The following is a 25,720-nucleotide window of genomic DNA, read 5'->3' as shown; positions in this document are numbered from 1 at the left end:
GAAAACTCCAGGCAACATGAAGAACCAGTCCAGAACTACCCCGCCAAGGGACCATGAGGTAGCTACTGCAGAGGATTCCACCTATACAGAAATGTTAGGAATGACAGAAAGGGAATTTAGAATACACATGTTGAAAACAATGAAGGAAATGATGGAAACAATGAAGGAAACTGTTAATAAAGTGGAAAATAACCAAAAGGAAATTCAAAAACAGAATCAAATAAGAGATGAACGATATGAAGAATATAAAAAGGATATAGCAGAGCTGAAGGAAATGAAACAGTCAATCAGGGAACTTAAAGATGCAATGGAAAGTATCAGCAACAGGTTAGACCATGCAGAAGAAAGAATTTCAGAGGTAGAAGACAAAGTTTTTGAGATAACTCAGATAGTAAAAGAGGCAGAAAAGAAGAGAGAGAAAGCAGAACGTTCACTGTCAGAATTATGGGACTTTATGAAGCGTTCCAACATACGAGTTATAGGAATTCCAGAAGGGGAAGAAGAATGCCCCAGAGGAATGGAAGCCATACTAGAGAATATTATAAAAGAAAATTTCCCAAATATCACCAAAGATTCTGACACACTGCTTTCAAAGGGATATCGGACCCCAGGTCGCCTCAACTCTAACCGAGCTTCTCCAAGACACATTGTGATGAACCTGTCCAAAGTCAAGACCAAAGAAATGATTCTGCAAGCTGCCAGGAGTAAGCGCCAGTTGACCTACAGGGGCAAATCCATCAGAGTGACCGCAGACTTCTCTAATGAAACTTTCCAAGCAAGAAGACAATGGTCATCTACCTTTAATCTACTTAAACAGAACAATTTTCAGCCCAGAATTCTGTACCCTGCTAAGCTAAGCTTCAAAATTGACGGAGAAATCAAATCATTTACGGATATACAAACATTGAGGAAATTCGCCACAACAAGACCAGCTCTACAGGAAATACTTCAACCTGTTCTGCACACTGACCACCACAATGGATCAACAGCAAAGTAAGAACTCAGAAATTAAAGGACAGAACCTAACCTCCACACTGATGCAAAAGATAAAACTAAGCAATGGACTCTCACAAAATAAGATGAATAGAATACTACCACACTTGTCAATTATCTCAATAAATGTTAATGGCTTGAATTCCCCACTGAAGAGACATAGATTGGCTGACTGGATTAAAAAACACAAGCCATCCATTTGCTGTCTGCAAGAAACACACCTGGCTTCAAAAGACAAATTAAAGCTCCGAGTCAAGGGTTGGAAGACAATTTTTCAGGCAAATGGAATTCAGAAGAAAAGAGGAGTTGCAATCTTATTTTCAGACACATGTGGATTTAAAGCAACTAAAGTCAAAAAAGACAAAGATGGTCACTTTATATTGGTCAAGGGAAAAATACAACAAGAAGACATTTCAATTCTAAATATTTATGCACCCAATTTAAATGCTCCCAGATTCTTGAAGCAGACCTTACTCAGTCTGAGCAATATGATATCTGATAATACCATCATAACAGGGGACTTTAACACTCCTCTTACAGAGCTGGACAGATCCTCTAAACAGAAATTAAACAAGGATATAAAAGACTTAAATGAGACTCTAGAACAACTGTGCTTGATAGACGCATATAGAACACTCCACCCCAAAGATAAAGAATATACATTCTTCTCATCACCCCATGGAACATTCTCCAAAATTGATCATATCCTGGGACACAAAACAAATATCAACAGAATCAAAAGAATTGAAATTTTACCTTGTATCTTCTCAGACCATAAGGCACTAAAGGTGGAACTCAACTCTAACAAAAATGCTCGACCCCACCCAAAGGCATGGAAATTAAACAATCTTCTGTTGAAAAACAGATGGGTGAAGGAAGAAATAAAACAGGAAATCATTAACTTCCTTGAGCATAACAACAATGAAGACACAAGCTACCAAAACCTGTGGGATACTGCAAAAGCAGTTTTGAGAGGAAAATTCATCGCTTTAGATGCCTACATTCGAAAAACAGAAAGAGAGCACATCAACAATCTCACAAGAGATCTTATGGAATTGGAAAAAGAAGAACAATCTAAGCCTAAACTCAGTAGAAGAAAAGAAATATCCAAAATCAAATCAGAGATCAATGAAATTGAAAACAAAAGAATCATTCAGAAAATTAATGAAACAAGGAGTTGGTTTTTTGAAAAAATAAATAAAATAGATAAACCATTGGCCAGACTAACAAGGAATAGAAAAGTAAAATCTCTAGTAACTTCAATCAGAAATGATAAAGGGGAAATAACAACTGATCCCACAGAGATACAAGAGATCATCTCTGAATACTACCAGAAACTCTATGCCCAGAAATTTGACAATGTGAAAGAAATGGATCAATATTTGGAATCACACCCTCTCCCTAGACTCAGCCAGGAAGAAATAGAGCTCCTGAACAGACCAATTTCAAGCACTGAGATCAAAGAAACAATAAAAAATCTTCCAACCAAAAAATGCCCTGGTCCAGATGGCTTCACTCCAGAATTCTATCAAACCTTCAAGGAAGAGCTTATTCCTGTACTGCAGAAATTATTCCAAAAAATTGAGGAAGAAGGAATCTTCCCCAACACATTCTATGAAGCAAACATCACCCTGATACCAAAACCAGGAAAAGACCCAAACAAAAAGGAGAATTTCAGACCAATCTCACTCATGAACATAGACGCAAAAATTCTCAACAAAATCCTAGCCAATAGATTACAGCTTATCATCAAAAAAGTCATTCATCATGATCAAGTAGGCTTCATCCCAGGGATGCAAGGCTGGTTTAACATACGCAAGTCTATAAACGTTATCCACCATATTAACAGAGGCGAAAATAAAGATCACATGATCCTCTCAATAGATGCAGAAAAAGCATTTGATAAAATCCAGCATCCTTTTCTAATTAGAACTCTGAAGAGTATAGGCATAGGTGGCACATTTCTAAAACTGATTGAAGCTATCTATGACAAACCCACAGCCAATATTTTACTGAATGGAGTAAAACTGAAAGCTTTTCCTCTTAGAACTGGAACCAGACAAGGTTGTCCTCTGTCACCTTTACTATTCAACATAGTGCTGGAAGTTCTAGCCAATACAATTAGGCAAGACAAGGAAATAAAGGGAATCCAAATGGGAGCAGAGGAGGTCAAACTCTCCCTCTTTGCTGACGACATGATCTTATACTTAGAGAACCCCAAAGACTCAACCACAAGACTCCTAGAAGTCATCAAAAAATACAGTAATGTTTCAGGATATAAAATCAATGTCCACAAGTCAGTAGCCTTTGTGTACACCAATAACAGTCAAGATGAGAAGCTAATTAAGGACACAACTCCCTTCACCATAGTCTCAAAGAAAATCAGATACCTAGGAATATACCTAACGAAGGAGGTGAAGGACCTGTATAAAGAAAACTATGAAATCCTCAGAAAGGAAATAGCAGAGGATATTAACAAATGGAAGAACATACCATGCTCATGGATGGGAAGAATCAACATTGTTAAAATGTCCATACTTCCCAAAGCAATCTACCTATTCAATGCCATTCCTATCAAAATACCAACATCATACTTTCAAGATTTGGAAAAAATGATTCTGCGTTTTGTATGGAACTGGAAAAAACCCCGTATAGCTAAGGCAGTTCTTAGTAATAAAAATAAAGCTGGGGGCATCAGCATACCAGATTTTAGTCTGTACTACAAAGCCATAGTGGTCAAGACAGCATGGTACTGGCACAAAAACAGAGACATAGACACTTGGAATCGAATGGAAAACCAAGAAATGAAACTAACATCTTACAACCACCTAATCTTTGATAAACCAAACAAGAACATACCCTGGGGGAAAGACTCCCTATTCAATAAATGGTGTTGGGAGAACTGGATGTCTACATGTAAAAGACTGAAACTGGACCCACACCTTTCCCCACTCACAAAAATTGATTCAAGATGGATAAAGGACTTAAACTTAAGGCATGAAACAATAAAAACCCTCCAAGAAAGCATAGGAAAAACACTGGAAGATATTGGCCTGGGGAAAGACTTCATGAAGAAGACTGCTATGGCAATTGCAACAACAACAAAAATAAACAAATGGGACTTCATTAAACTGAAAAGCTTCTGTACAGCTAAGGAGACAATAACCAAAGCAAAGAGACAACCTACACAATGGGAAAGGATATTTGCATATTTTCAATCAGACAAAAGCTTGATAACTAGGATCTATAGAGAACTCAAATTAATCCACATGAAAAAAGCCAACAATCCCTTATATCAATGGGCAAGAGACATGAATAGAACTTTCTCTAAAGAGGACAGACGAATGGCTAACAAACACATGAAAAAATGTTCATCATCTCTATATATTAGAGAAATGCAAATCAAAACAACCCTGAGATATCATCTAACCCCAGTGAGAATGTCCCACATCACAAAATCTCAAAACTGCAGATGCTGGCGTGGATGTGGAGAGAAGGGAACACTTTTACACTGCTGGTGGGACTGCAAACTAGTACAACCTTTCTGGAAGGAAGTATGGAGAAACCTCAAAGCACTCAAGCTAGACCTCCCATTTGATCCTGCAATCCCATTACTGGGCATCTACCCAGAAGGAAAGAAATCCTTTTATCTTAAGGACACTTGTACTAGACTGTTTATTGCAGCTCAATTTACAGTCGCCAAAATGTGGAAACAGCCTAAATGCCCACCAACCCAGGAATGGATTAACAAGCTGTGGTATATGTATACCATGGAATACTATTCAGCCATTAAAAAAAATGGAGACTTTACATCCTTCGTATTAACCTGGATGGACGTGGAAGATATTATTCTTAGTAAAGCATCACAAGAATGGAGAAGCATGAATCCTATGTACTCAATTTTGATATGAGGACAATTAATGACAATTATGGTTATGGGGGGGAAACAGAAAGAGGGAAGGAGGGAGGTGGGTGGGGCCTTGGTGTGTGTCACACTTTATGGGGGCAAGACATGATTGCAAGAGGGACTTTACCTAACGATTGCAATCAGTGTAACCTGGCTTTTTGTACCCTCAATGAATCCCCAACAATAAAAAAAAAAAAAAAAAAAAAAAAAAAAAAAAAGAAAATCCCTTCATCTCCATAGATAGCCGTGATATTACAGAATATGGAACAGATTCAGTTCAGCAGCTTTGGAAAAAGGTACAGGTTTTTTGGTACCTAAACACATTCGTATCTAAATTCAAACTCAAGAATAATCAGCCCTTCTCTTGTACTAAGGCAGTGGTTCTCAACCTTCCTAATGCCATGGCCCTTTAATATAGTTCCAGTGGGTCACGACCAACAGGTTGAGAACCTCTGTACTAAGCAAGGTATGACAGTAGAGTTGTAGCAACACAGTATCACTTTAAGCAGAAAAATATTGATTTGTAAAAATTTAGATTTCCAGTTTCCAGTCTGGCATATTAGGAGCTTAGAAGTCGTCCTTCTTTCCTAACCACAAGTAAAAAGCTGAAAAACTAAAAAATCAACAACTTTTCTTTTATCCATCAATGAAATGAGGTCACAGGGAAAGCCACAGCCTCAAAAATGAGAGAGCCTTCTGAAGCTGAGATGGCCTTATAAAATAATTTTTAAAACTGAAGAGACAGATAGGCAAATACATAGAATCACAATTTATCAGAACAGAAATTCACAAGCAAAACCTCTATAGCAGTGATTTTCAACCAGTCTGCTACGAGAGGATCTTAGGTGTGTTATGAAAATTTTTAAAGACCATTAATTATTTTTGAAAGAAGTTGAAAGCACAGTAAATGTATAATTTTTTCTCACTCTTTTTTTTTGATCAACATAATTTAAGTGTGCTGCAGAAATTTAACTATAGATTCAAGTGTGAGTGAGATTTAAAAAAGGTTGAAAAACAATGCTCTACAGGAACCAGTACCAGAGTAGGAACACCTAAACTATGATTCAACTTACTAAAGGTTCAATGTGGACAAGCCTGAGAGGTAAAAACTCCAGGGTGACGCAGTCCTGGGGAAGCCCTCACATCTGTGTGTTTTATCTTCAGAAGCTCTACCCAAGTCCCAACAGTAAATACTGAAGAAAAATTAAAAATCCCCTGGAGCTTCCGGCAGTGGGTATGAAAAATGGAACTATTATGAAACATGTCAGAGCATTCTCACAAGGCTTGTCCTCAGAAGCTATTTCCCCAGAGTCTATCCTGCTACAGTTCTATTAGAGCAATTATTTTCAACCTTTTTTATCTCACAATAAACTTGAGCCTATATTTAAACTTCTGCACTTAAATTAAGTTGATCCAAAAAAAAAGAATATACTTACAGGGCTTTGAACAGCTTTTGAAAACAATTAATGGTCTTTAAAATTTTTTACAGCACACCTAAGAACCTCTCACGGCACACTGGTTGAAGATCACTGGAGAGCCTAACCCTAAGTAAATACTCCAGTCCCCTCTACCCTTCTTGTCTCATCTAAGAAAGTTAAAAAAAAAATAACAAAAACCGAGGATGCACTTGAAAAGACTGAGACTTAATCATTAAGACTACAGAATGCTTCCCTCCCAATCCATAATTATATCACTAAAGGCCCTTTTACCATACATCCCTCCTTTTAACAAAAAATTAGAAAGCATACTAAAAGTCAAGAAGAAAACAAAATTTGAAGAAACTGAGCAAGTATCAGAACCATAGATACAATAAGTTCAGACAAGAGCATAAGATGGCCCAAAGAAAACCTACACCAACGTATATCATTTTCAAACTTAATAAAATCAAAGGTAAAGAAAAAAATCTTGAAGCTGGATACAGTGCCTCCTGCCAGTAATCCTAGCACTTCGGGAGGCCAACGTGTTCTTGAGGATCTCTTGAGGCCAGCAGTTCAAACCCAGCATGGCAACAAAGTAAGACCCAGTCTTTACAAAAAAAAATGCCGACTGAACTGCAACCAAAAAATAGTCGGGCGCTGTGGTGGGCGCCTGTAGTCCTAGCTACTGGGGAGGCTGAGGCAAGAGAATCACTTAAGCCCAGGAGCTGGAGGTTGCTGTGAGCTGTGTGATGCCATGGCACTCTACCGAGGGCCATAAAGTGAGACTCTGTCTCTACAAAAAAAAAAAAAAAGTTTTTAATTAGCCAGCTATGGTTGCTTATGCCTGTAGTCCCAGCTACTCAGAAAGCTGAGGCAGGAGGATCACTTGAGGGCAGGAATCACTTCGAGGTCACAGTCAGTTTTGATAAGGCCATTGCAAGGGAAAAAAAGGAAGAAAGTGGGGCCCAGCACAGTGGCTCATGCCTGTAATCGTAGCACTCTGAGAGGCCAAGGTGGGTGGATTGCCTGAGCTCACAAGTTCACAACCAGCCTGAGCAAGAGTGAGATGCCCCCGCCCCCACCATCTCTAAAAACAGCCAGGCATTGTGGCGGGTGCCTGTAGTCCCAGCTGCGGGGGAGGCTGAGGCAAGAGGATCACTTGAGCTCAAAAGTTTGAGGTTGCTGCGAGTTATAACACCACAGCACTCTACCAAAGGTGACAAAGTGAGACTCTGTCTCAAAAAAAAGAAAGAAAGAAAAGGAAAAAAAGCATGGAAGAAAAGTTAAGAGAAGAAAATAATAAAGAAAGGAAGGAAAAAAAGGAAGGAAGAAGGAAGGGAAGGGGAAAGGAAGGTGGTAATAAAGGAGAAAAAGAAAGCAGCCAGAGGGGAAAAACACCTATTTATACAGGGGCAAGGATAAGACTCACATTGCCTTGTCGTTAGAAATGACACAAGGAAGAAGATAGCGAAATAAAATCTAAAAAATGAAGTAACCTATATAATTCTATGTCCTGCAAAATTACCCTTCCAAAGTAATTTTTAAGGACAAAATTAAAGACTTTCTCAAACAGAAATTGAGGGAATTTATTGCCAGTTCAGCGGCCTTGCAAGAAATGTTTAAAAGAGGCGCGTGCTCGGCCGCCCACCCGCGCGCCCGCCAGTCCTCTCCCCGCGCGCCCGGCCGTCGGATGGTGCGGGAGGCGCATGCGCTGGACGAGGCGAGTTGTGCTCCCAGTAGCAGAGCGCGGTCGGCTGAGGTGGTGCCATTGGTCCCGGGTAAGGCACGGTCTGGACCTTGAATCTGTGATCCCAGAGCAGCGGCAGCAGTGAGAAAAACGAAGAACGAAATTGCTGCTGTTGTCTTCTTTTTCACAAGGCTAGTTCAAAAACATGTTAAGTTTAAAAAAGAGGCAGTTAAGAGGTTTGCTGAGAAATTGACTCTAATACTTCAAGAAAAATATAAATATCACTGGTATCCGGAAAGCCATCAAAAGGACAGGCTTACAGATGCAGTCGTGTCAGTAAGTTTCAGAGAGTTGATTCTGATGTCCTGAAAGCTTGTCAGAAGAGCTCATCTTATACAGCGACCTGGGCTTGCGAAGGAGCTGACTCTGTAGGTAGACCCATGTGAGGTGTGCTTCCATATAGAGAGAAAAACAATGCATTTGTTGTTGCCAGTTTTGAAAATGAGGATAAAAACAAGGATGAGATCTCCAAGAAAGCTACCAGGGCCCTTGATAAAGTTACCTCTGATCAGATGAAGAAACAAGTAAGGAAGTGGAAGTGAAACCCAATTCAGGGACTGCAACACCAAGCCCTATGTACCAGATTTCTGAAGAGATATTCCCCCCCTCTTCCAATGTGGCATCCATTGCCCAGAAAAAAAAAACAAAACAGGAATGTGTACTGAGGGAATGGCCATCAGTGCCACTACCCTCCTCCTGTTGCATCTGGTTATCCAAATCAGGGAAGGGAGAATAAACCATATTGCCCAATTCCAGTGACATGGGTATACCTCCTCCTGGAATGCAATATGAAGGGAATCACTGATTTATCCTCACATGTCAGCACCTCACTAGCTTCTTTTGATTTTGTTGGTATCGTGTTGAAAGGTACAATAAACCTTCACACAGAGTGAAAGTTAAAAGTTCATTCTAATAGCAGTGAAGTTAGATGGACCAAACCATCAAACTTATTTTTATAGAACTTATTGAGAATAATCTTTCTTAAAAAAAAATACGCACTTTAGATATATTGATATAGTTTGGGAAGCTTTATTAAAGTTAGGTGCCCGACTTTTAATATTGGACTTGAGTATTTATTTATTGTGCATCAACTCTGTTGGATACAAGAACACTGTAGGAGTGGATGATGTGTCGTAGCACCTTTTAGCATTTACTTTATAGAGTGTATGTAAGTCACGTATATACAAGGAAATCTATTTTATGTCATTTTTTAGAAAAATTGTGTGAAATCATGTAGTTGCACATAAAAAGTAGTTTGAGGTATGAAAAAAAGGAATGTTAAAAGAAGTTCTGCAGGGAAATAAAACAATAAAGGTTAGAAATTCATATACATAAAGGAATGAAAACATCAGAGACAGGAATAAGTGAAGGTAAAATAACTTTTATTTTTCTTATGCTAAATTGTCTTAACAGATAAGAGTTTGTTCATCATAATAGCAACAATATTATTTTGTTATATTTTTATATATGCATATATACTGATATATGCATATATATGTGTTTATGTATGCTTATGTATAAGTGAAATAAATGACAACAATGTTATAAAAAATAAGAGGGAGGAATTAGGAATATTTTGTTAATATTAGGTATTACACTACCCAAGAAACAATATAGTGTTATTTAAAAGTGAACTTGGAAAAAAAAATGTGAACTTGGATTAGTTGTAAATGTACACAGAAAACTCTAAGTCAGCCACTAACAGAAATTTTAAAAGTAGTATAATTAATATGCTAAGAAAAGAATATAGCACTATATAAAAATGTTTAATTAACTACAAAAGGCAGGGAAAGTATAAGAGACAAAATCAGGAATAAAAAAAAGGACAACAAATATGAAATAGTAACAAGTATGCTAGATATTAATCCATCTATACCAATAATCATCATAAACATCAATAGTCTGAATATAACAATTAAAAAACAGAGATATTGGGTGGCACCTGTGGCTCAACAGAGTAGGACACCAGCCCCATATGCTGGAGGTGTGGGTTTAAACCCAGCCCTGGCCAAAAACTGCAAAAAAAAAAAAAAAAACAGAGATATTGAACATGGATTAAAATATAAAACCCAATTATCTGTTGCCTACAAGAAACCCATTTTAAAGATAAAGACATAGAGATTAAAAAAAGGAAAGAGAAAAAGTGAGAGTAGCTATATCAATGTCAGCAGATTTCAGGGCAAAGAAAAGTTATCAGAGATAAAATGGGTACTGTATAAAGGAGTCAATACTCCAAGAAGCCATAACAAAAATGTATGTGTGTCTAACATGAGAGGAACAAAATACATCTGACAGAACTGCAAGAAATAGATGAATCCACCAATAGAGCTGGAGACTTTAACACTCTTCCATCAGAAATAAACAGATTGGGCCAGGCATGGTGGCTCATGCCTGTAAGCCTGGCATTCTGGGAGGTCAATTGCTTGAGTTTAGGAGTTTGAAACAAGCTTAACTGAGCCAAAGTGAGACCCCCATCTCTAAAAATATATGCACATCATGACAGGTGCCTGTAGTCCCAGATACTTGGGAGGCTGAGGCAAGAGGATCACTTGAACCCAAGAGTTTGAGGTTGCTTTAAGCTATGATGCCACGGCACTCTACCAGGGTGATGAAGTGAAACTGTGTATTAAAAAAAAAGAAAGAAAGAAAGGAACAGATCTAGCAGGCAGAAATCATAGAAGGACATAGTTGAATTCAATAGCACCATCAATCAACCGAATACAACTGACATCTATAGACTACTTCCAACAATAGCAAAATACACATTCTTCAGGATCACATGGAGCATTAAGATGGGTCACCATAAAACAAACCATAACAAATTTGAAAGAACAGAAATCATACAATGTCTGCTCTCAGAACTCAGTAAAACTCAACTAAAAATTAATAATAGCAAGATATGTAGAAAATATAAAAAGTACCTGGAGATTAAACAATACAATTCTAAAAAATATAAGGGTCAAAAGAGAAAGCTCCAGAGAAATTTAAAAATATTTTGACCTAAATGAAAATGAAAATACAACTTATTTGGTTCAGTGCCTGTAGCTCAGTGAGTTGGGGCTCCGGCCACATACACTGAAGCTGGCAGGATAGAGCCAGGCATGGGTCTGCTGAACAACAATGACAACTGTAATCAAAAAATAGCTGGGCATTGTGGCAGATGCCTGTAGTCCCAGCTACTTGGGAGGCTGAGGCAAAAGAATCACTTAAGCCCAAGAGTTTGAGATTTCTGTGAGCTGTTACAACACAGCACTCTAACCCAGGGCGGCATAGTGAGACTCTGTCTCAAAAAAAAAGAAAAGAAAATACAACTTATTGGTGAGGCACAGTGGCTCATCCCTGTATTCATAGCACTCTGGGATGCTGAGCTGGGAAGATCACTTGAGGTCAAGAGTTTGAGACTAGCCTGAGCAAGAGCCAGATCCTCATCTTTACAAAAAATAGAAAAATGAGCCACACGTAGTAGTGACACCCCTGTAGTCCCAGTTACTTTGGAGACTGAGGCAGAAGGATAGCTAGAGCCTAGGACTTTGAGGCTGCAGTGAGCTATAAGCACACTACTGCACTCTAGCCAGGGTAACAGAAGAAGACAGTCTCCAAAAAAAAAAAAAAAAGTATCAAATTCATGGAATGCAGGGCCCGGTGTGGTGGTTCACGCCTGTAATTCTAGCATTCTAGAAGGTTAAGTCAGGTGCATTGCCTGAGCTCAGGAGTTTGAGACCAGCTTGGGCAAAAGCAAAAAACAATCTCTAAAAAAAAAAAGTAGCCAATCCGGGCGCAGTGGCTCAAGCCTGTAATCCTAGCATTCTGGGAGGCCAAGACAGGTGAATTGCCCTGAGCTCACAGCTGACCAGCCTGAGCAAGAACAAGACCCCATCTCTAAAAATAGCAGGGCATTGTGGCGGGCACCTGTAGTCCCAGCTACTTGGGAGGCTAAGGCAAGAGAACTGCTCAAGCTTAAGAGTTTGAAGTTGCTGTGAGCTATGATGCCACAGCACTCTATCAAGGGTAACAAAGTAAGACTCTGTCTCAAAAAAAAGGTAGACAATCCCTTGAGCTCAAGAGTTTGAGGTTGCTGTGAGCTATGATGCCATAGCATTCTACTGAGGGTGACAAAAAGTGAGACTGTCTTAAAAAAAAAAAAAAATTCACGGGATACCATAAAAGCACCGGTTGAAGGAAATCTATAGAATTGACTGAATATACTAGAAAAGAAGGAAGAACAAAAATCAAGTCTCACCTTCTATCTTAGGAAATTAGAAAAAGGGCAGTGCCTGTGGCTCAAGGAGTAGGGCGCCAGTCCCATATGCCAGAGGTGGCAGGTTCAAACCTAGCCCCGGCCAAAAACCACCGAAAAAAAAAAAAAAAAAGTGCCAGGAAATTAGAAAAAGAAGAGCAAATTGAATCCAAAGTAGGCAGAAGAAATAAGTAATATAAATTAGAGCAAAAATCAATGAAATTAAAAATAAGAAATCAAAAATGAAAATCAATAAAACCAAAGGTGGTTTTTAAAAGATCAATAAAATCATTAAGATTCCAGCTAAGCTAACTAAAAAAGAAAGAAGACACAAATTAACTAATATCAGAAACGAAAGAGGGAGATCACAACAGATCCCATTGGCATTAAAGGAACATTATCAAAGACTCCATGTGCACAAATATGATAACCACAATAAAAAGAAGTCACAATGTGCCAAAACTCACCTACAAGAAATACACAATCTAGACTCAGAGCCCATAGCACAGTGGTTATGGTGCCAGCCACATACACCGAGGCTGGCAGGTTTGCACCCAGCCTGGGCTAGCTGAACAACAATGACAACTGCAACAAAAAAATACCCAGACGTTGTGGCGGGCACCTGTAGTCCCAGCTACTAGGGAGGCTGAGGCAAGAGAATCACTTAAGTTTGAGGAGTTTGAGGTTGCTGTGAGCTGTGTCACCTCTACTGAGGCCAACATAATAAGACCCTGTTTCTCCAAAAAAAAAAAAAAAAAATCTAAATAGGCCTACATTTATTAAAGAAATTCATTCAGCAATAACCTTCTAAACAGAAAGCATAGGGCTCCCAAGAATTCACCTGTGAATTTTACCAAACATTTAAGGAAGAAATAATAGCAATTCTCTACAATCTCTTCTAGAACATAGTAGAGAAAATGCTTCCTAACTCATTCTATGAGGCAACATTACCCTAATTCCAAAACCACAAAGATGACATTATTAGAAAACTACGGACCAATATCCATCATAAATATGATGCAAAAATCTCCAGCAAAATATATTAAACCCAACAATGTACAGTAAGTATTATACACTACAATCACGTGGGATTTATGCGAGGTATGCATAGCTGTTCAACACTCAAAAAATGACTAATATAAGCCATCACAACAGGCTGAAGAGGGAAAATTGCATGGTCAAATAATAGATGCGAAAAAAGCATATGGCAAAATCCAACACCCATTCAGGGGAAAAAGAAAAAAAAGAAACCTCAGAAATTAGGAATAGAGAACTTCCTTAACTTGATTAAAAAACATCCATAGGCCGGGCCTGATGGCTGAAGCCTGTAATCCTAGCAGTCTGGGAGGCCAAGGCAAGATGATAACTTGAGGTGAGGAGTTTGAGACTGACTGAGCAAGAGCAAGACCCTCATCTCCCCTAAAAATAGAAAAAATTACACAGACGGGGCAGCACATGACTGTAGTCTCAGTTATGTGGGACGCCAAGGCCAGGAGAATTGCTTGAGACCAGGAGTTTGAGGTTGCAGTGAGCTATGATGATGACTCTGCACTCTAGCCAGGGCGGCAGAGTAAGATTGTCTTGAGGGGAAAAAAAAAAAGAAAAAAAAACTACAAAAACCTGCAGCTAACATCATACTTAATGAAGAGAAACTCAAAGCTTGGCTCGGTGCCTATAGCTCAAGCTGCTAGGGTTCCAGCCACATACACTGGAGCTGACAGGCTCGAATCCAGCCCAGGCCTGCCAAACAACAATGACAACTACAACCAAAAAATAGCCCAGTGTTGTGGCAGGCACCTGTAGTCCCAGCTACTTGGGAGGCTGAGGCAAGAAAATCACTTAAGCCCAAGAGTCTAAAGTTGTTGCTAGCTGTGATGCCATAGCATTCTACCCAGAGCAACAGCTTGAGACTCCATCTCAAAAAATAAAAAAGAAAGAAACTCAAAGCTTTCCCACCAAGATCAGGAACAAGGCAAGGATGTGCCCTCTCACTACTGCTTTTTAATATCATCCCAGCTAAGATAATAAGATAAGGGTGGCACCCGTGGCTCAAAGCAGTAGGGCACCAGCCCCATATGCCAGAGGTGGCGGGTTCAAACCCTGCCCCAGCCAAAAAAAAAAAAAAAAGATAATAAGATAATATGACAAGAAAAGTAATAAAAGGTATATTGATTAGGAAGAAAGAAAGAAAACTGTTCATAAAGGTCATGATCATCTATGTATAAAATCCCAAAGAACCAAAAAAAAAACAACTTCTGGTACTACTAACAATTATATTATAAGAAGATTACAGGAGAAAAGGTTAATATGCAAAAGGCAATCACTTTCCTACATACCATCAATGGATAAGTGGAATTTGAAATTAAAAATAAATTACCATGGGCTAGACATGGTGACTCACACCTATAATCCTAGCATTCTGAGAGACCAAGGGGGGAGAATTGCTTGACCTCAGAAGTTCAAGATCAGCCTGAGCAAGAAAAAGACCTCATCTCTACTAAAAATAGAAAAATTAGTCATATTTCAATAAAATGGTTTTAGAAAATTAAAAAAAAAGAAAAGAAAAAGAAAAATTAGCCATGCGTGGTGGCAAGCACCTATGATCCCAATTACTAGGGAGGCTGAGGGAGGAGGATCTCTTGGGCCCAGAGTTTTTACAGTGAGCTATGACGACTCCACCGCACTCTAGCTGGGGCAAAAACAACAACAACAAAAAATCATTACCACATACCTTAGCAACCCCAAAAATGAAATATATAGGTATAAATCTAATAGAATATGTACTTCTTTTTTAAGGGCCTTGTCTTACACTAAAGAATTCAGTTTCTAAAGCAACAAAAAGACCTCTCTTAACTCACTTAAATATACCAGTTGCTATTTCTTTCACATGTACAAATCACAGTACCAAAATTGAATATAATTAATTCCTTAAAAAGAAGATTGCTTTATTACAGTTTTTTAAACTTAAAGAGTAATAATTATTTTTCATTAGGGAGAAACAGCAGAAATATTAAGGAGAATGTGAAGAGGCCATAAGGTGGCAGGTATCACGTCATATGGAGAAAAAAAAGCAACAAAAAGACTTCACCTAGCTACATGGATGGCTGTTATAACTACAAAGCAAGCTCTATTAAAAGCTGACAGGCTGAGCACAGTGGCTCACACCTGTAGTCCCAAATCTTTTGAATGTGACACCAGATAGATCACGTGAGGCTAGACAACATAGCAACCCCATCTCTACAAAAAATTTAAAACAAAAAAATTTAACTGAGCATGATGGCTCATGCCTATAGTCCTAGCTACTCAGGGAGGCTGAGGTGGGAGGATTACTTGAAGCCAGGAGTCCAAGGCTGCAGAGAGCTATCATTGCGCCGCTGCACTCCAGTCTGGACAAAAGAGTGAGAACCTCTCTGACAGTCAATCCCTACAGTCACCCTATAAGCCAATTTGATAATGTGTTATCATTTTATAAACAAGGAAACAAAGGAAGAGACTGCCAAAATTGACCAGCCCAAAGAAGCATCCAAAATTCCTATTAACACACTCTTATAAATGATGTATTAACAGGAGATTAGGAGATTCTTTTGTTGTTGTTCAGACAGAATCCCACCCTGTGTCCTGTCATAGCTCACTGCAACCTCAGACTAGCCCAGCTGCCTCAGTCTCCGGAAGCCGCTGGGATTACAGGCATTTGAGGAACCCAGCTGGGTTTTTCATTTTTTTGTGTGTCAGGGTCTCACTCTTGCTTAGACAAGTGTCCAACTCCTGAACTCAAGCGATTCTCCCACTTTAGCCTCACACAGTGCTGGGAAGGCCTTAAACTCTGGCCTTTTATTATCTAACAAGTTGCTGCCATTGTATTATGTTGTGTATTACAGCCCTGCCTTAACAATTTCAAAAACTTAAGCTAGCACAGTTTTTGAAAGGCAAGTTTTCCTAATAGTGAAGAGCAATCCTTTTAGAAACACCTAAAATTAAGGGGAAGAGGGGAACAAGTTTTTGTTATATTTTTGTCTGCCTAACCACACATGATTCAGTTAATGTCAGAGTGTCAGTATCTCTGAAACCTGCTAATACATATCATCAAGAAAAAAAAAAAGCAAACCACAAAACCACCTAAAATGCATATTTGTAAGGACTAACAACTTATAGAACAGATATTTGCTGACCACATAAAGGACACAGCAACCCAGTCTGCATTTTGGTCTTGACGCTAAATTCAAAATACAAAACTTGAGCAGGAAGTGAGTTTCAAGAACAATGTGGAAACCACAGAACATAAATAATGAGTGAAACTTGTAATCATATTTTCAAACTCCCAGATTTTTGCACACATAGAAAAAATTATTTTAAGGCAACTTTAACCTTTCCCCTTCAGCCCGATTTTCTAAAGGAAGATCAAAGAAAACCAGTTTGAACTCACACATTCCTTCAGTTATGCAACACTGATTTAGACATTACACTTCAAAACCCCAGCCATTACTTCAGCATCCACCAATCCAAATACCATTCCAGTCCTTTGAAGCTGCTCTAATGGTATCTTCCAATTGCAACTAACACTTCTATAGTCAAAAGATCTTTCTCAGGGTAGATATTAATATAAAACCACTCAGACTCCACTGACACACACGCCTGGAGGCAGACTGGAAGGTGTTCAGAAGTCAATGTAACACCATTACAGAGAGTGTCAGCCTAGCAGCTGTCATAAACACTTCATAATCACTCTGACATACAAACTAGATTCCTTTCAATTCATTATTTTATTACATTCTGAATAGGTGCCCAATTGAAAAATGAAGAGAGAAAACGGTACAACAGATAAGCCAATTTGGAGTTTATAGCCTCATCCACTTTCAAAAAACTTTTTTATATTTTATTGGTATTACAAGTCTATCTTGATATAATACACTGAAGTAGATAGATTTGAAATAGTCTACCTAACCCGAGGAGAAATTATATCATATTTATTATATTAAAAAATAGATTATATTAAATAGAAACCTAAATTTTTTCTGCAAAATGGGTACACAGTACCCTACTAATTTGTAAAAATGATGGTTTTTAAGTTACTGAAAACACCAATGGTAGTGGTAAGTGAAACAACTATAACTCTCAGATATTACATATGGAAATGTATAGTGGTCCAGCCTCTTTAAAAACCCTTAGCCAAATTCTAATAAAATTAAATACATGCCACCTACCCTTCAATTGAGCAATTCCACTCCTAAGTACATTTTTTGAGTTTGGATGTGTACAAGAATGTTCACAGAAGCTTTATCCACAATAATCAAAAGCCAGAATCACAAAACCCATCAAAATAAAAATAATTAGCTGGGACAGGTGGCTCATGCTTATAATCCTATCACTTTAGGAGGCCAAGGCAGGAGGATTGCTCAAGGCCAGGAGTTCAAGACTAGCCTGAGAAAGGAGCAAGATGCTACCTCTACGAAAAATATAAAAATTATATGAAGGAAGCATTGTGTCAAAAAATAAAAAAGAGGGCTCGGCGCCTGCAGCTCAATGGCTAGGGCACCAGCGACATACACCAGAGCTGGCGGGTTCAAATCCAGCCCAGACCTACCAAAACAACAATGACAACTACAACCAAAAAATTAGCAGGGCGTTGTGGCAGGTGCCTGTAGTCCCAGCTACTTGGGAGGCTGAGGCAAGAGAATCACTTACGCCCAAGAGTCTGAGGTTGCTGTCTACCCAGGGCGACAACCTGAAACTCTGTCTCAAAAAAATTAATTAATTGGGCGGCACCTGTGGCTCAGTCGGTAAGGCGCCGGCCCCATATACCGAGGGTGGCGGGTTCAAACCCGGCCCCGGCCAAATTGCAACCAAAAAATAGCCGGGCGTTGTGGCGGGCACCTGTAGTCCCAGCTACTCAGGAGGCTGAGGCAAGAGAATCGCTTAAGCCCAGGAATTGGAGGTTGCTGTGAGCTGTGTGAGGCCACAGCACTCTACCGAGGGCCATAAAGTGAGACTCTGTCTCTACAAAAAAAAAAAAAAAATTAATTAATTAATTAAACAAATAAAAAAGAGAAAGACATATATTAACCAAGCGTGGTGGTGCATGCCCATAGTCCCAACTTCTCAGGAGGCAGGGCAGGAGGATAGCTTGAGCCCAGGAGCTTGAAGACAAGGTGAGCTATAAAAATCTAGCCTAGGTGACAGAGAAAGATCTGTCTGAAAGAGGGGAGGAGATGGAAGGGGTGAGTGAGGTGGGCAAAGGTAAAGTAAGGTAAGGAAAGGAAAGGTAAGGGAAGGTAAAAGTAAGGTAGGTAAGACCATGTCTGTTCGTAAGGTAAGACGCTTGTGATCCTAGCACTGTGAGAGGCCAGTTGGGAGGCAAGGGGGACAGGGGGGATTACTTGACCTCAAGAGTTCAAACCATCCTGAGCAAGAGCAAGACCCTGTCTCCACTAAAAGCAGAAAAATTAGCTAAGCATAGTGGTACATACCCATCCCAGCTACTGAGGGGGCTGAGGATCACTTGAGCCCAAGAGTTTAAGGTTGCTGTGAGCTACGACACCACAGCACTCTACCCAGGATGACAGTGTGAGATTATGTCTCAAAAATAAATATAGGCTCAGCGCCTGTAACTCAAGCGGCTAAGGCACCAGCCACATACACCAGAGCGGCGGGTTCAAATCCAACCCGGGCCTGCCAAAGAACAATGACAAGTACAACCAAAAAATAGCCAGACATTGTAGCGGGCACCTGTAGTCCCAGCTACTGGGTAGGTAGCAAGAGAATCGCTTAAGCCAGGAGTTGGAGGTTGCTGTGAGCTGTGATGCCACAGCACTCTACCCAGAGTGACATCTTGAGGCTCTGTCTCAAAAAAAATAAAAATAAAAATAAGAAAAATAAAAATAAAAATAGAAAAATTAGCCAGGCATTGTGGCAGGGCCTACAGTCTTAGCTACTTGGAAAGCTGAGGCAAGAGGATCGCAAGCCCAAGAGTTTAAAGTTATTAGGAGTTATGATACCACGGCATTCAACCCAGGCCCATAAAGTCAGACTCTGTCTCAAAAAAAAAAAAAGAAAAGAAAAGAAAGAAAAAGAACAAAGCATGGTATATTTAAACAGTGAAATAAAACATAATAATGAAAACAAAGTAGGCCAGCGACCATGGCTCATGCCTGTAATCCTAGCACTCTGGAAGGCGGATACGGGTGGATTGCTTGAGCTCATGAGTTTCAGACCATCCTAAGCAAAAGTGAGACCCCCCCATCTCTATTAAAAATAGAAAAAACTGACAAACGCTTGACCCAACCTTGACCCTAGAGTCTTCAGAAATGGTCACTGAAGAAGATTCACAAGATGTTTCAGAGTCCTCACACAACTTCTCAGAAACATTAATAAAGAACCTTAGTAAACTAAACTGTCTCTCAACTCGGGCTTTACCCAGCAACAGGATAGTGAAAGCATCTTCCAGGATATTAATGATAGCTGGCCTCTTGTAAGGAGGAGTGCGGACGCTGTTATCTGTAGAGAGAGAAAGGCTGGCAAGACTGAGATATATATATATATATATATATATATTTCCCCCCCCCCCACAAGGAAATAGCATTTAATGAACCTCCCCTCCATTTGGCTTCAAGCCACCAGGACACAAGCCCCTCCAACACCCTTAATCTTCTCTTCAGCTCTTCTGCTGAAGAATGTGGCCTTCACAATGACTGGCTGCTTTGGGAGTTTTCCCTTCCCCAGAACTTTGTAGTAGCCCGATCATACTACATCAATGATAGGAGCAACTCCTGTCTTGTTTTTGGCAGCATTTACCCGTGTCTGCTCACTGACCAATGTCCACAATTTATCAAGGTTGACAGTTGGGCAGTAGCTCTGGTTCCTCTTTAAGTGGTAATGCCTCATACCAACTTTCCCAAAGTAACCTGGGTGATATTTGTCGAAGTTAATCCTGTGATGATGCATGCCACCAGCATTACCTCGGCCTCCTGGGTGCTTCCTGTGTTTGCCGATACGGCCATGGCCGTGGCTCACGTGGCCCCGAAGCTTCCGGGTCTTCCTCAATCTGGATGGCATGTCAGCGGCCGAGATGAAAGAGGAAGGTCTTTTTTTTTTTTTTTTCTGAGATATATTTTAATCAACAAGTTTTCTCCACTTGGAAGACAACAGAAAGACCCTGGACTTAAGGGAGTTCAGAATGACTACAGTAAGCCATTCAAATATCGCTGCAGTTACTGTGTGTCTCACAATTGGGATCCGTCTGAAAATGCTAGAATAGGGAATGATGACACTGTGTCAATTTCACCAAAAATATTCTTGTAGTTTTGGTTTTTATTGGTACTTTTATTCAGCAAGTTGAGAAAGCTTACTACAGGACATAGGCTGTATACCAGTAATTCTGATAACCTATCATGAGTTCTGTACGGTTTTTTTCTTGTATCTTTTCCTTATTACTTCAATACCAGTAACTGATGAAGGGATCAGTGTAGTTTGCATGTATTTAAATAACCAGTATACTTTAGCTCTACTTTTTGATTTGACCTGAAGAATTACCAATAGGTCTCAAGTATTTCCATGAGTTTTAGAAGCCTGAAGTCTGCTGGATAAAGAATTTGCAGCAAAGTAACTTGTGGGAAAAGAATGTGAAGGAAACATTTGGCAGTTTGGCTAGAGTTTAATAATTGATTAGAGTTTCTGGTTTTGAAAAATTACAATGAAAGGAAGTTTTGATGTGTTGTATCTTCTTTGTAGTAGCAAATAAGTGTGTGTGTAGACAATCAATAAAATTGACATTGAGTACCTCCTGCCCACACAACATGCCTAACCTCCCCTACTATCAACATCCTGCCCCAGGGTGGTAAAATTGTTATAATAAATTTGAACCTACATTGATACATTATTGTCAGCCAAAGTCCAAATTTATATTAGGATCCATTTTGGTATTATAGTTTCTATGAGTTTTGACCAATAGTATAATATACATCCACCATTGTGCTATCATGCAGAATAGTCTCACTGCCTTAAAAATCCTCTCTTCTCTAGCTGTTCATCCTTCTCTCCCCCATAAACCTAGCTACCACTGATATTTTTACTATGTCCATTGTTTTAACATTTCCAAAATGTTACATAGTTGGATTCTCTTGCCTCAGCCTCATTGATAGCTGATGCCCAGCTATTTTTTGTTTACCAGGTTCAAACCTACCAGCCCCAAAGCATGTGGCCAGAGCCCAACCCACTGAGTATGGGCACCCCAATTTTTTTTCTTTTGATACAGAGTCTCAAGCTGTTGCCCTGGGTAGAGTGCCGTGGCGTCATAGCTCAACCTCCAACTCTTGGGCTCAAGCAATCCTCTTGCCTCAGTTTTTCTACTTAGCAGAAATGGGGTCTTGCTTTAGCTCAGGCTGGTATTGAACTTGTTACCTCAAGCTATCTGCCCACCTCAGTCTCCCAGAATGTTAGGATTACAGGTGTAAGCCATCACGCCGGCCCCAACTCTACTCAATTTTGCTATGAACCTAAAACTGCCCTAAAAAGCAAAGCCTATGTTTAAAAAGGAATCTATCAGCTCGGTGCCCATAGCTCAGCGGTTAAGGAGCAGCCACATGCACCAGGGCTGGTAGGTTTGAACCAGGCCCGGGCCTGCTAAACAACAATGACAATTATAACAACAACAACCAAAAAAAATAGCTGGGCATTTAAAAAAAAAAAAAAGCCAGGCATTGTAGCAGGCACCTGTAGTCCCAGCTACTCAGGAGGCTGAGGCAAGAGAATCACTTTAGCCCAAGAGTTTGAGGTTGCTGTGAGCTGTGATGCCATTGCACTCTACCAAGGGCAACATAGTGAGACTGTCTCAAAAAATAAAGAAAGAAAGAAAATTAAAAGGAATCTATTAATATTAAATAACTTGGGTGGCACCTGTGCTCAGGGGGTAGGACACTAGCCCCATATACAGGGTGGCAGGTTCGAACCCGACCCCAGCCAAACTGCAACAAAAACATAACTGGCCAAACTGCAACAAAAAAATAGTTGATGTTGTGTTGGGCACCTGTAGTCCCAGCTGCTCAGGAAGCTGAGGCAAGAGAATACCCTAAGCCCAAGAGCTGGAGGTTGCTGTGAGCTATGATGCCATGGCACTCTACCAAGGGCAATAAAATGATACTCTGTCTCTAAAAACAAAAAAAATAAATAAAGAACTTGACCTAGCTAAATCTGAGCCTCAATTTTTCAACTATAAAGCGAGACTAACACTAACTAGTAAAATTGACAGGATGAAAATTAACATATGCAATGTGCCTAAAATAATGTATGCTACATTCTGAATATTCAAACCATATTATTATTTATATTAATTCTATTCAATTTTACTAACCAGCTTAAGTGTTAAAACTCCCCCAGATAGCTCATCATTTTTCTGTGTTCCAATACACTTGATGCATACCTGTAACCTAACACTGATCACACAGACCCTCAGCACTACTGTTGTTTGAGACAAGATAATTCTTTGTGCAGGGAGTATGTCCTATACATTGCAGGTTATTTAGCAGGATCTTTGGCTTCAATCCACTAGATGTCAATAGCAACTCCAAATCAGGACAGTTAAAAAAAAAAATTAGTTAAATAGTCCCTTTGGGGATCAGATATTCACAGTTGGGGACCATTAACACAGACTCCAAATATTAGTGAGATCTTATACAAGTAGAATATGATCTCCAAAAGGCAGTGAGTGCCCTGGTCTTAGTTTACCTTTGTGTTTCCCAATACTTGACATAGACCTTGTGTGGCTAATGGCTAAATGGAAAATTTATGGTGCTATTAATATAAATTAATACAAATACAGATATTACGAGGAAGGGCTAAAGTGCAAATAAAATGGGTTGAGAGCTACAAGCAAGAAATTATGAAATTTATCTTGGATCTCAAATTCCTAGCACACTTAGATGAAAATATCAAGCCAAAAATCAAAACTGTGAATTAAAATAAAATACAGTCAACCCTCCATAGCTATGAGTTCTGCATCTATGGAATGAATCAAAGATATTCCAGAAATACGGTATAACTATTTACATAGTATTTACATTGTAAGGAATCAGGAAATAAGGGGCTAGTGCAATGGCTCATGCCTGTAATCCTAGCACTCTGGGGGGCAGAGGCAGGGAGATCTCTTGAAGCTCAGGAATTTGAGAAGAGCAGGGCAAGACCCCATCTCTACTAAAAATAGAAAAATTAACCAGATGTGCTGGTGGGCACCTGTAGTCCCAGGTACTTGGGAGGCTGAAGCAGGAGGACTGCTTAAACACAGAAGTTTGAGGTTGCTGTGAGCTAGGCTGACAGATGCGACAGCATTCTAGCCTGGGCAACAACGCAAGGCTCTGGCTCAAAAAAAAAACAAAAAACCAGTTCTTACTAAAGTACTTGTGTGTTTACACACAATAAATCCTTGATATTCTTAGTAACTAACTATAGTTACTCTTCCTATTAAATTATCTCTATATTTAAGCCAATAGTTTCTATCAGAATTTTCTCTAGGACACAGCCAGGCCCGGTGGCTCATGCCTGTAATCCCAGCACCCTTGGATAAGTGGTAAGTGATCACATGAGCTCAGGAGTTTGCGACTAGCCTAAGCAAGAGTGAGACCTCGTCTCTACTAAAAACAGGAAAACTATCTGGGTGTGGTGGCACACGCCTGTAGTCCCAGCTACAGGGGAGACTGAGGCAAGAGGATATTTTGACCCCAAAAGCTGGAGGTTGCTGTGAGTTAAAAGGCCATGGCATTTTACCCAGGGGAGTCTCAAAATACATAAATACATAATAAAATAATTAAGAAATAACCTTGAATGCTATCTCATACCCCACACGCACAAAATTTTCATTTCAAATGGATCCTAAACCTAAAGATAAAAACAACAACCCCCTATAAAAGAACAAAGAAGAGGATCTTCATGGCCTTAGAATAAACAAAGACACAAAAAGTACTAACAACAGAGTGGAAGACTGAGTATCTGAACCAGGCTTCTTTTGTCAAAAGGCATTATTAAAAAAAAAAATAGCCGGGTGTTGTGGCGGACGCCTGTAGTCCCAGCTACTCGGGAGGCTGAGGCAAGAGAATCGCGTAAGCCCAAGAGTTAGAGGTTGCTGTGAGCCGTGTGAGGCCAGGGCACTCTACCAGAGGGCCGTACAGTGAAACTCTGTCTCTACAAAAAAAAAAAAAAAAGAAACTGACAGGATCTGGTGTCTCTGAAATCCTAACACTCTCAAGGTGGGAGGATCACTCGAGCTCAGGAGTTTGAGACCAGCCTGAGCAACAGTGAGACCCCATCTCTACTAAAAATAGAAAATTAGCCAGGCATCGTGGCAGGCACCCATAGTCCCAGCTACACAGGAGGCTGAGGCAGGAGGATCACTTGAACCCACACATCTGAGGCTGCTGTGGGCTAGGGCTGATGCCAGGGTACTCTAGTCTGGGCAACAGAGCAAGACTGTCTCAAAAAAAAAAAAAAAAAAGAAAAAGGACAAAAACAGTCCAAGCACTCTGGGAGGCGGAAAGGGGATCACCTGAGCTCAAAAGTGCTAGATAAGCCTGAGCTAGAGTGAGATCCCTTCTCTAAAAAGCCAGGGTGCTGTGGTGGGTACCTGTAGTCCCAGCTACCCAGAAAGCTGAGGCAGCCCAGAGTAACAATAAAGTAACAATTGCAATAAAATAGACTACTGGGACAACAGATGAAATTTAAATATGAACAATAAATTCCATGATAGTACTGTATCAAATTTAAATATCCTAATTTTGATAATAGTGTTATGGTTATATAATATGCCTATTCTTAGGGAATGATACTAAGTAATTTATGGAAAGGACATGATTTTTCCAACTTATAAATGATTCAGAAAAATATGCTTAGATATAAAGATTGAGAAAATAATACAGTGAATGGGACGAAACTCCCATAATCTGTGAATCTGCATTTAAAGAGTAACAGAAATTTCTTATTCTTTTATTAAAAAGGGTCTGAAAATATTGAAAAATAAAAGCACTATGAAAACTCTACAATAAGATGTCAACACATATCCCACAGAATGACTAAAATTAAAATGACTGCCAACACCAAGCGCTGATGAGAATGCACAACAAATGGAACTTTCATACAATGCTGGTGGGAGTACAAAGTTGGTAAAACCACGCTGGAAAACTACAGCACTGTCTACTAAAGTTAAACGTATCTACACTCTCGCACAGTACAGGCCAACCCATAAGAAATGAGTAAATACGCCCACCATAAAACAGAGTAGTCTTTTTTTTTTTAAAACAGAGTCTCACGCTGTCACCATGGATAGAGTGCCATGGCATCATCATAGCTCATAGTAACCTCCAACTCTTGGGCTCATGTGATTTTCTATTTCTTCCTATGTAATCCTAAACAGGAAGCTGTCCCCGCATTACAGGTATGAG

At 39.6% G+C, this 25,720-nt stretch overlaps 2 protein-coding genes and 1 pseudogene across 10 annotated transcripts in view; 1 reads left to right on the top strand and 2 right to left on the bottom strand.

Annotated features, from left to right (window-relative positions):
• BCAS3 (BCAS3 microtubule associated cell migration factor) overlaps positions 1-25,720 on the bottom strand; it is a 657,493-nt gene that overhangs the window by 582,745 nt on the left and 49,028 nt on the right. The window lies entirely within an intron of this gene.
• Positions 7,934-8,899, top strand: LOC128570166 (protein BTG3-like; annotated as a pseudogene).
• LOC128569647 (60S ribosomal protein L27a-like) lies at positions 19,873-20,391 on the bottom strand. Its single transcript, XM_053567933.1, has one exon. The coding sequence runs from the start codon at positions 20,349-20,351 to the stop codon at positions 20,037-20,039; it is 315 nt and encodes a 104-aa protein (XP_053423908.1). The 5' UTR covers positions 20,352-20,391; the 3' UTR covers positions 19,873-20,036.

Source organism: Nycticebus coucang, chromosome 18 (genome assembly GCF_027406575.1).
Source record: "Nycticebus coucang isolate mNycCou1 chromosome 18, mNycCou1.pri, whole genome shotgun sequence".
Taxonomy (NCBI): Eukaryota; Metazoa; Chordata; class Mammalia; order Primates; family Lorisidae; genus Nycticebus; species Nycticebus coucang.
Note: the sequence above shows the minus strand (reverse complement) of the source record. Positions and strands in the feature narration are given on the sequence as shown.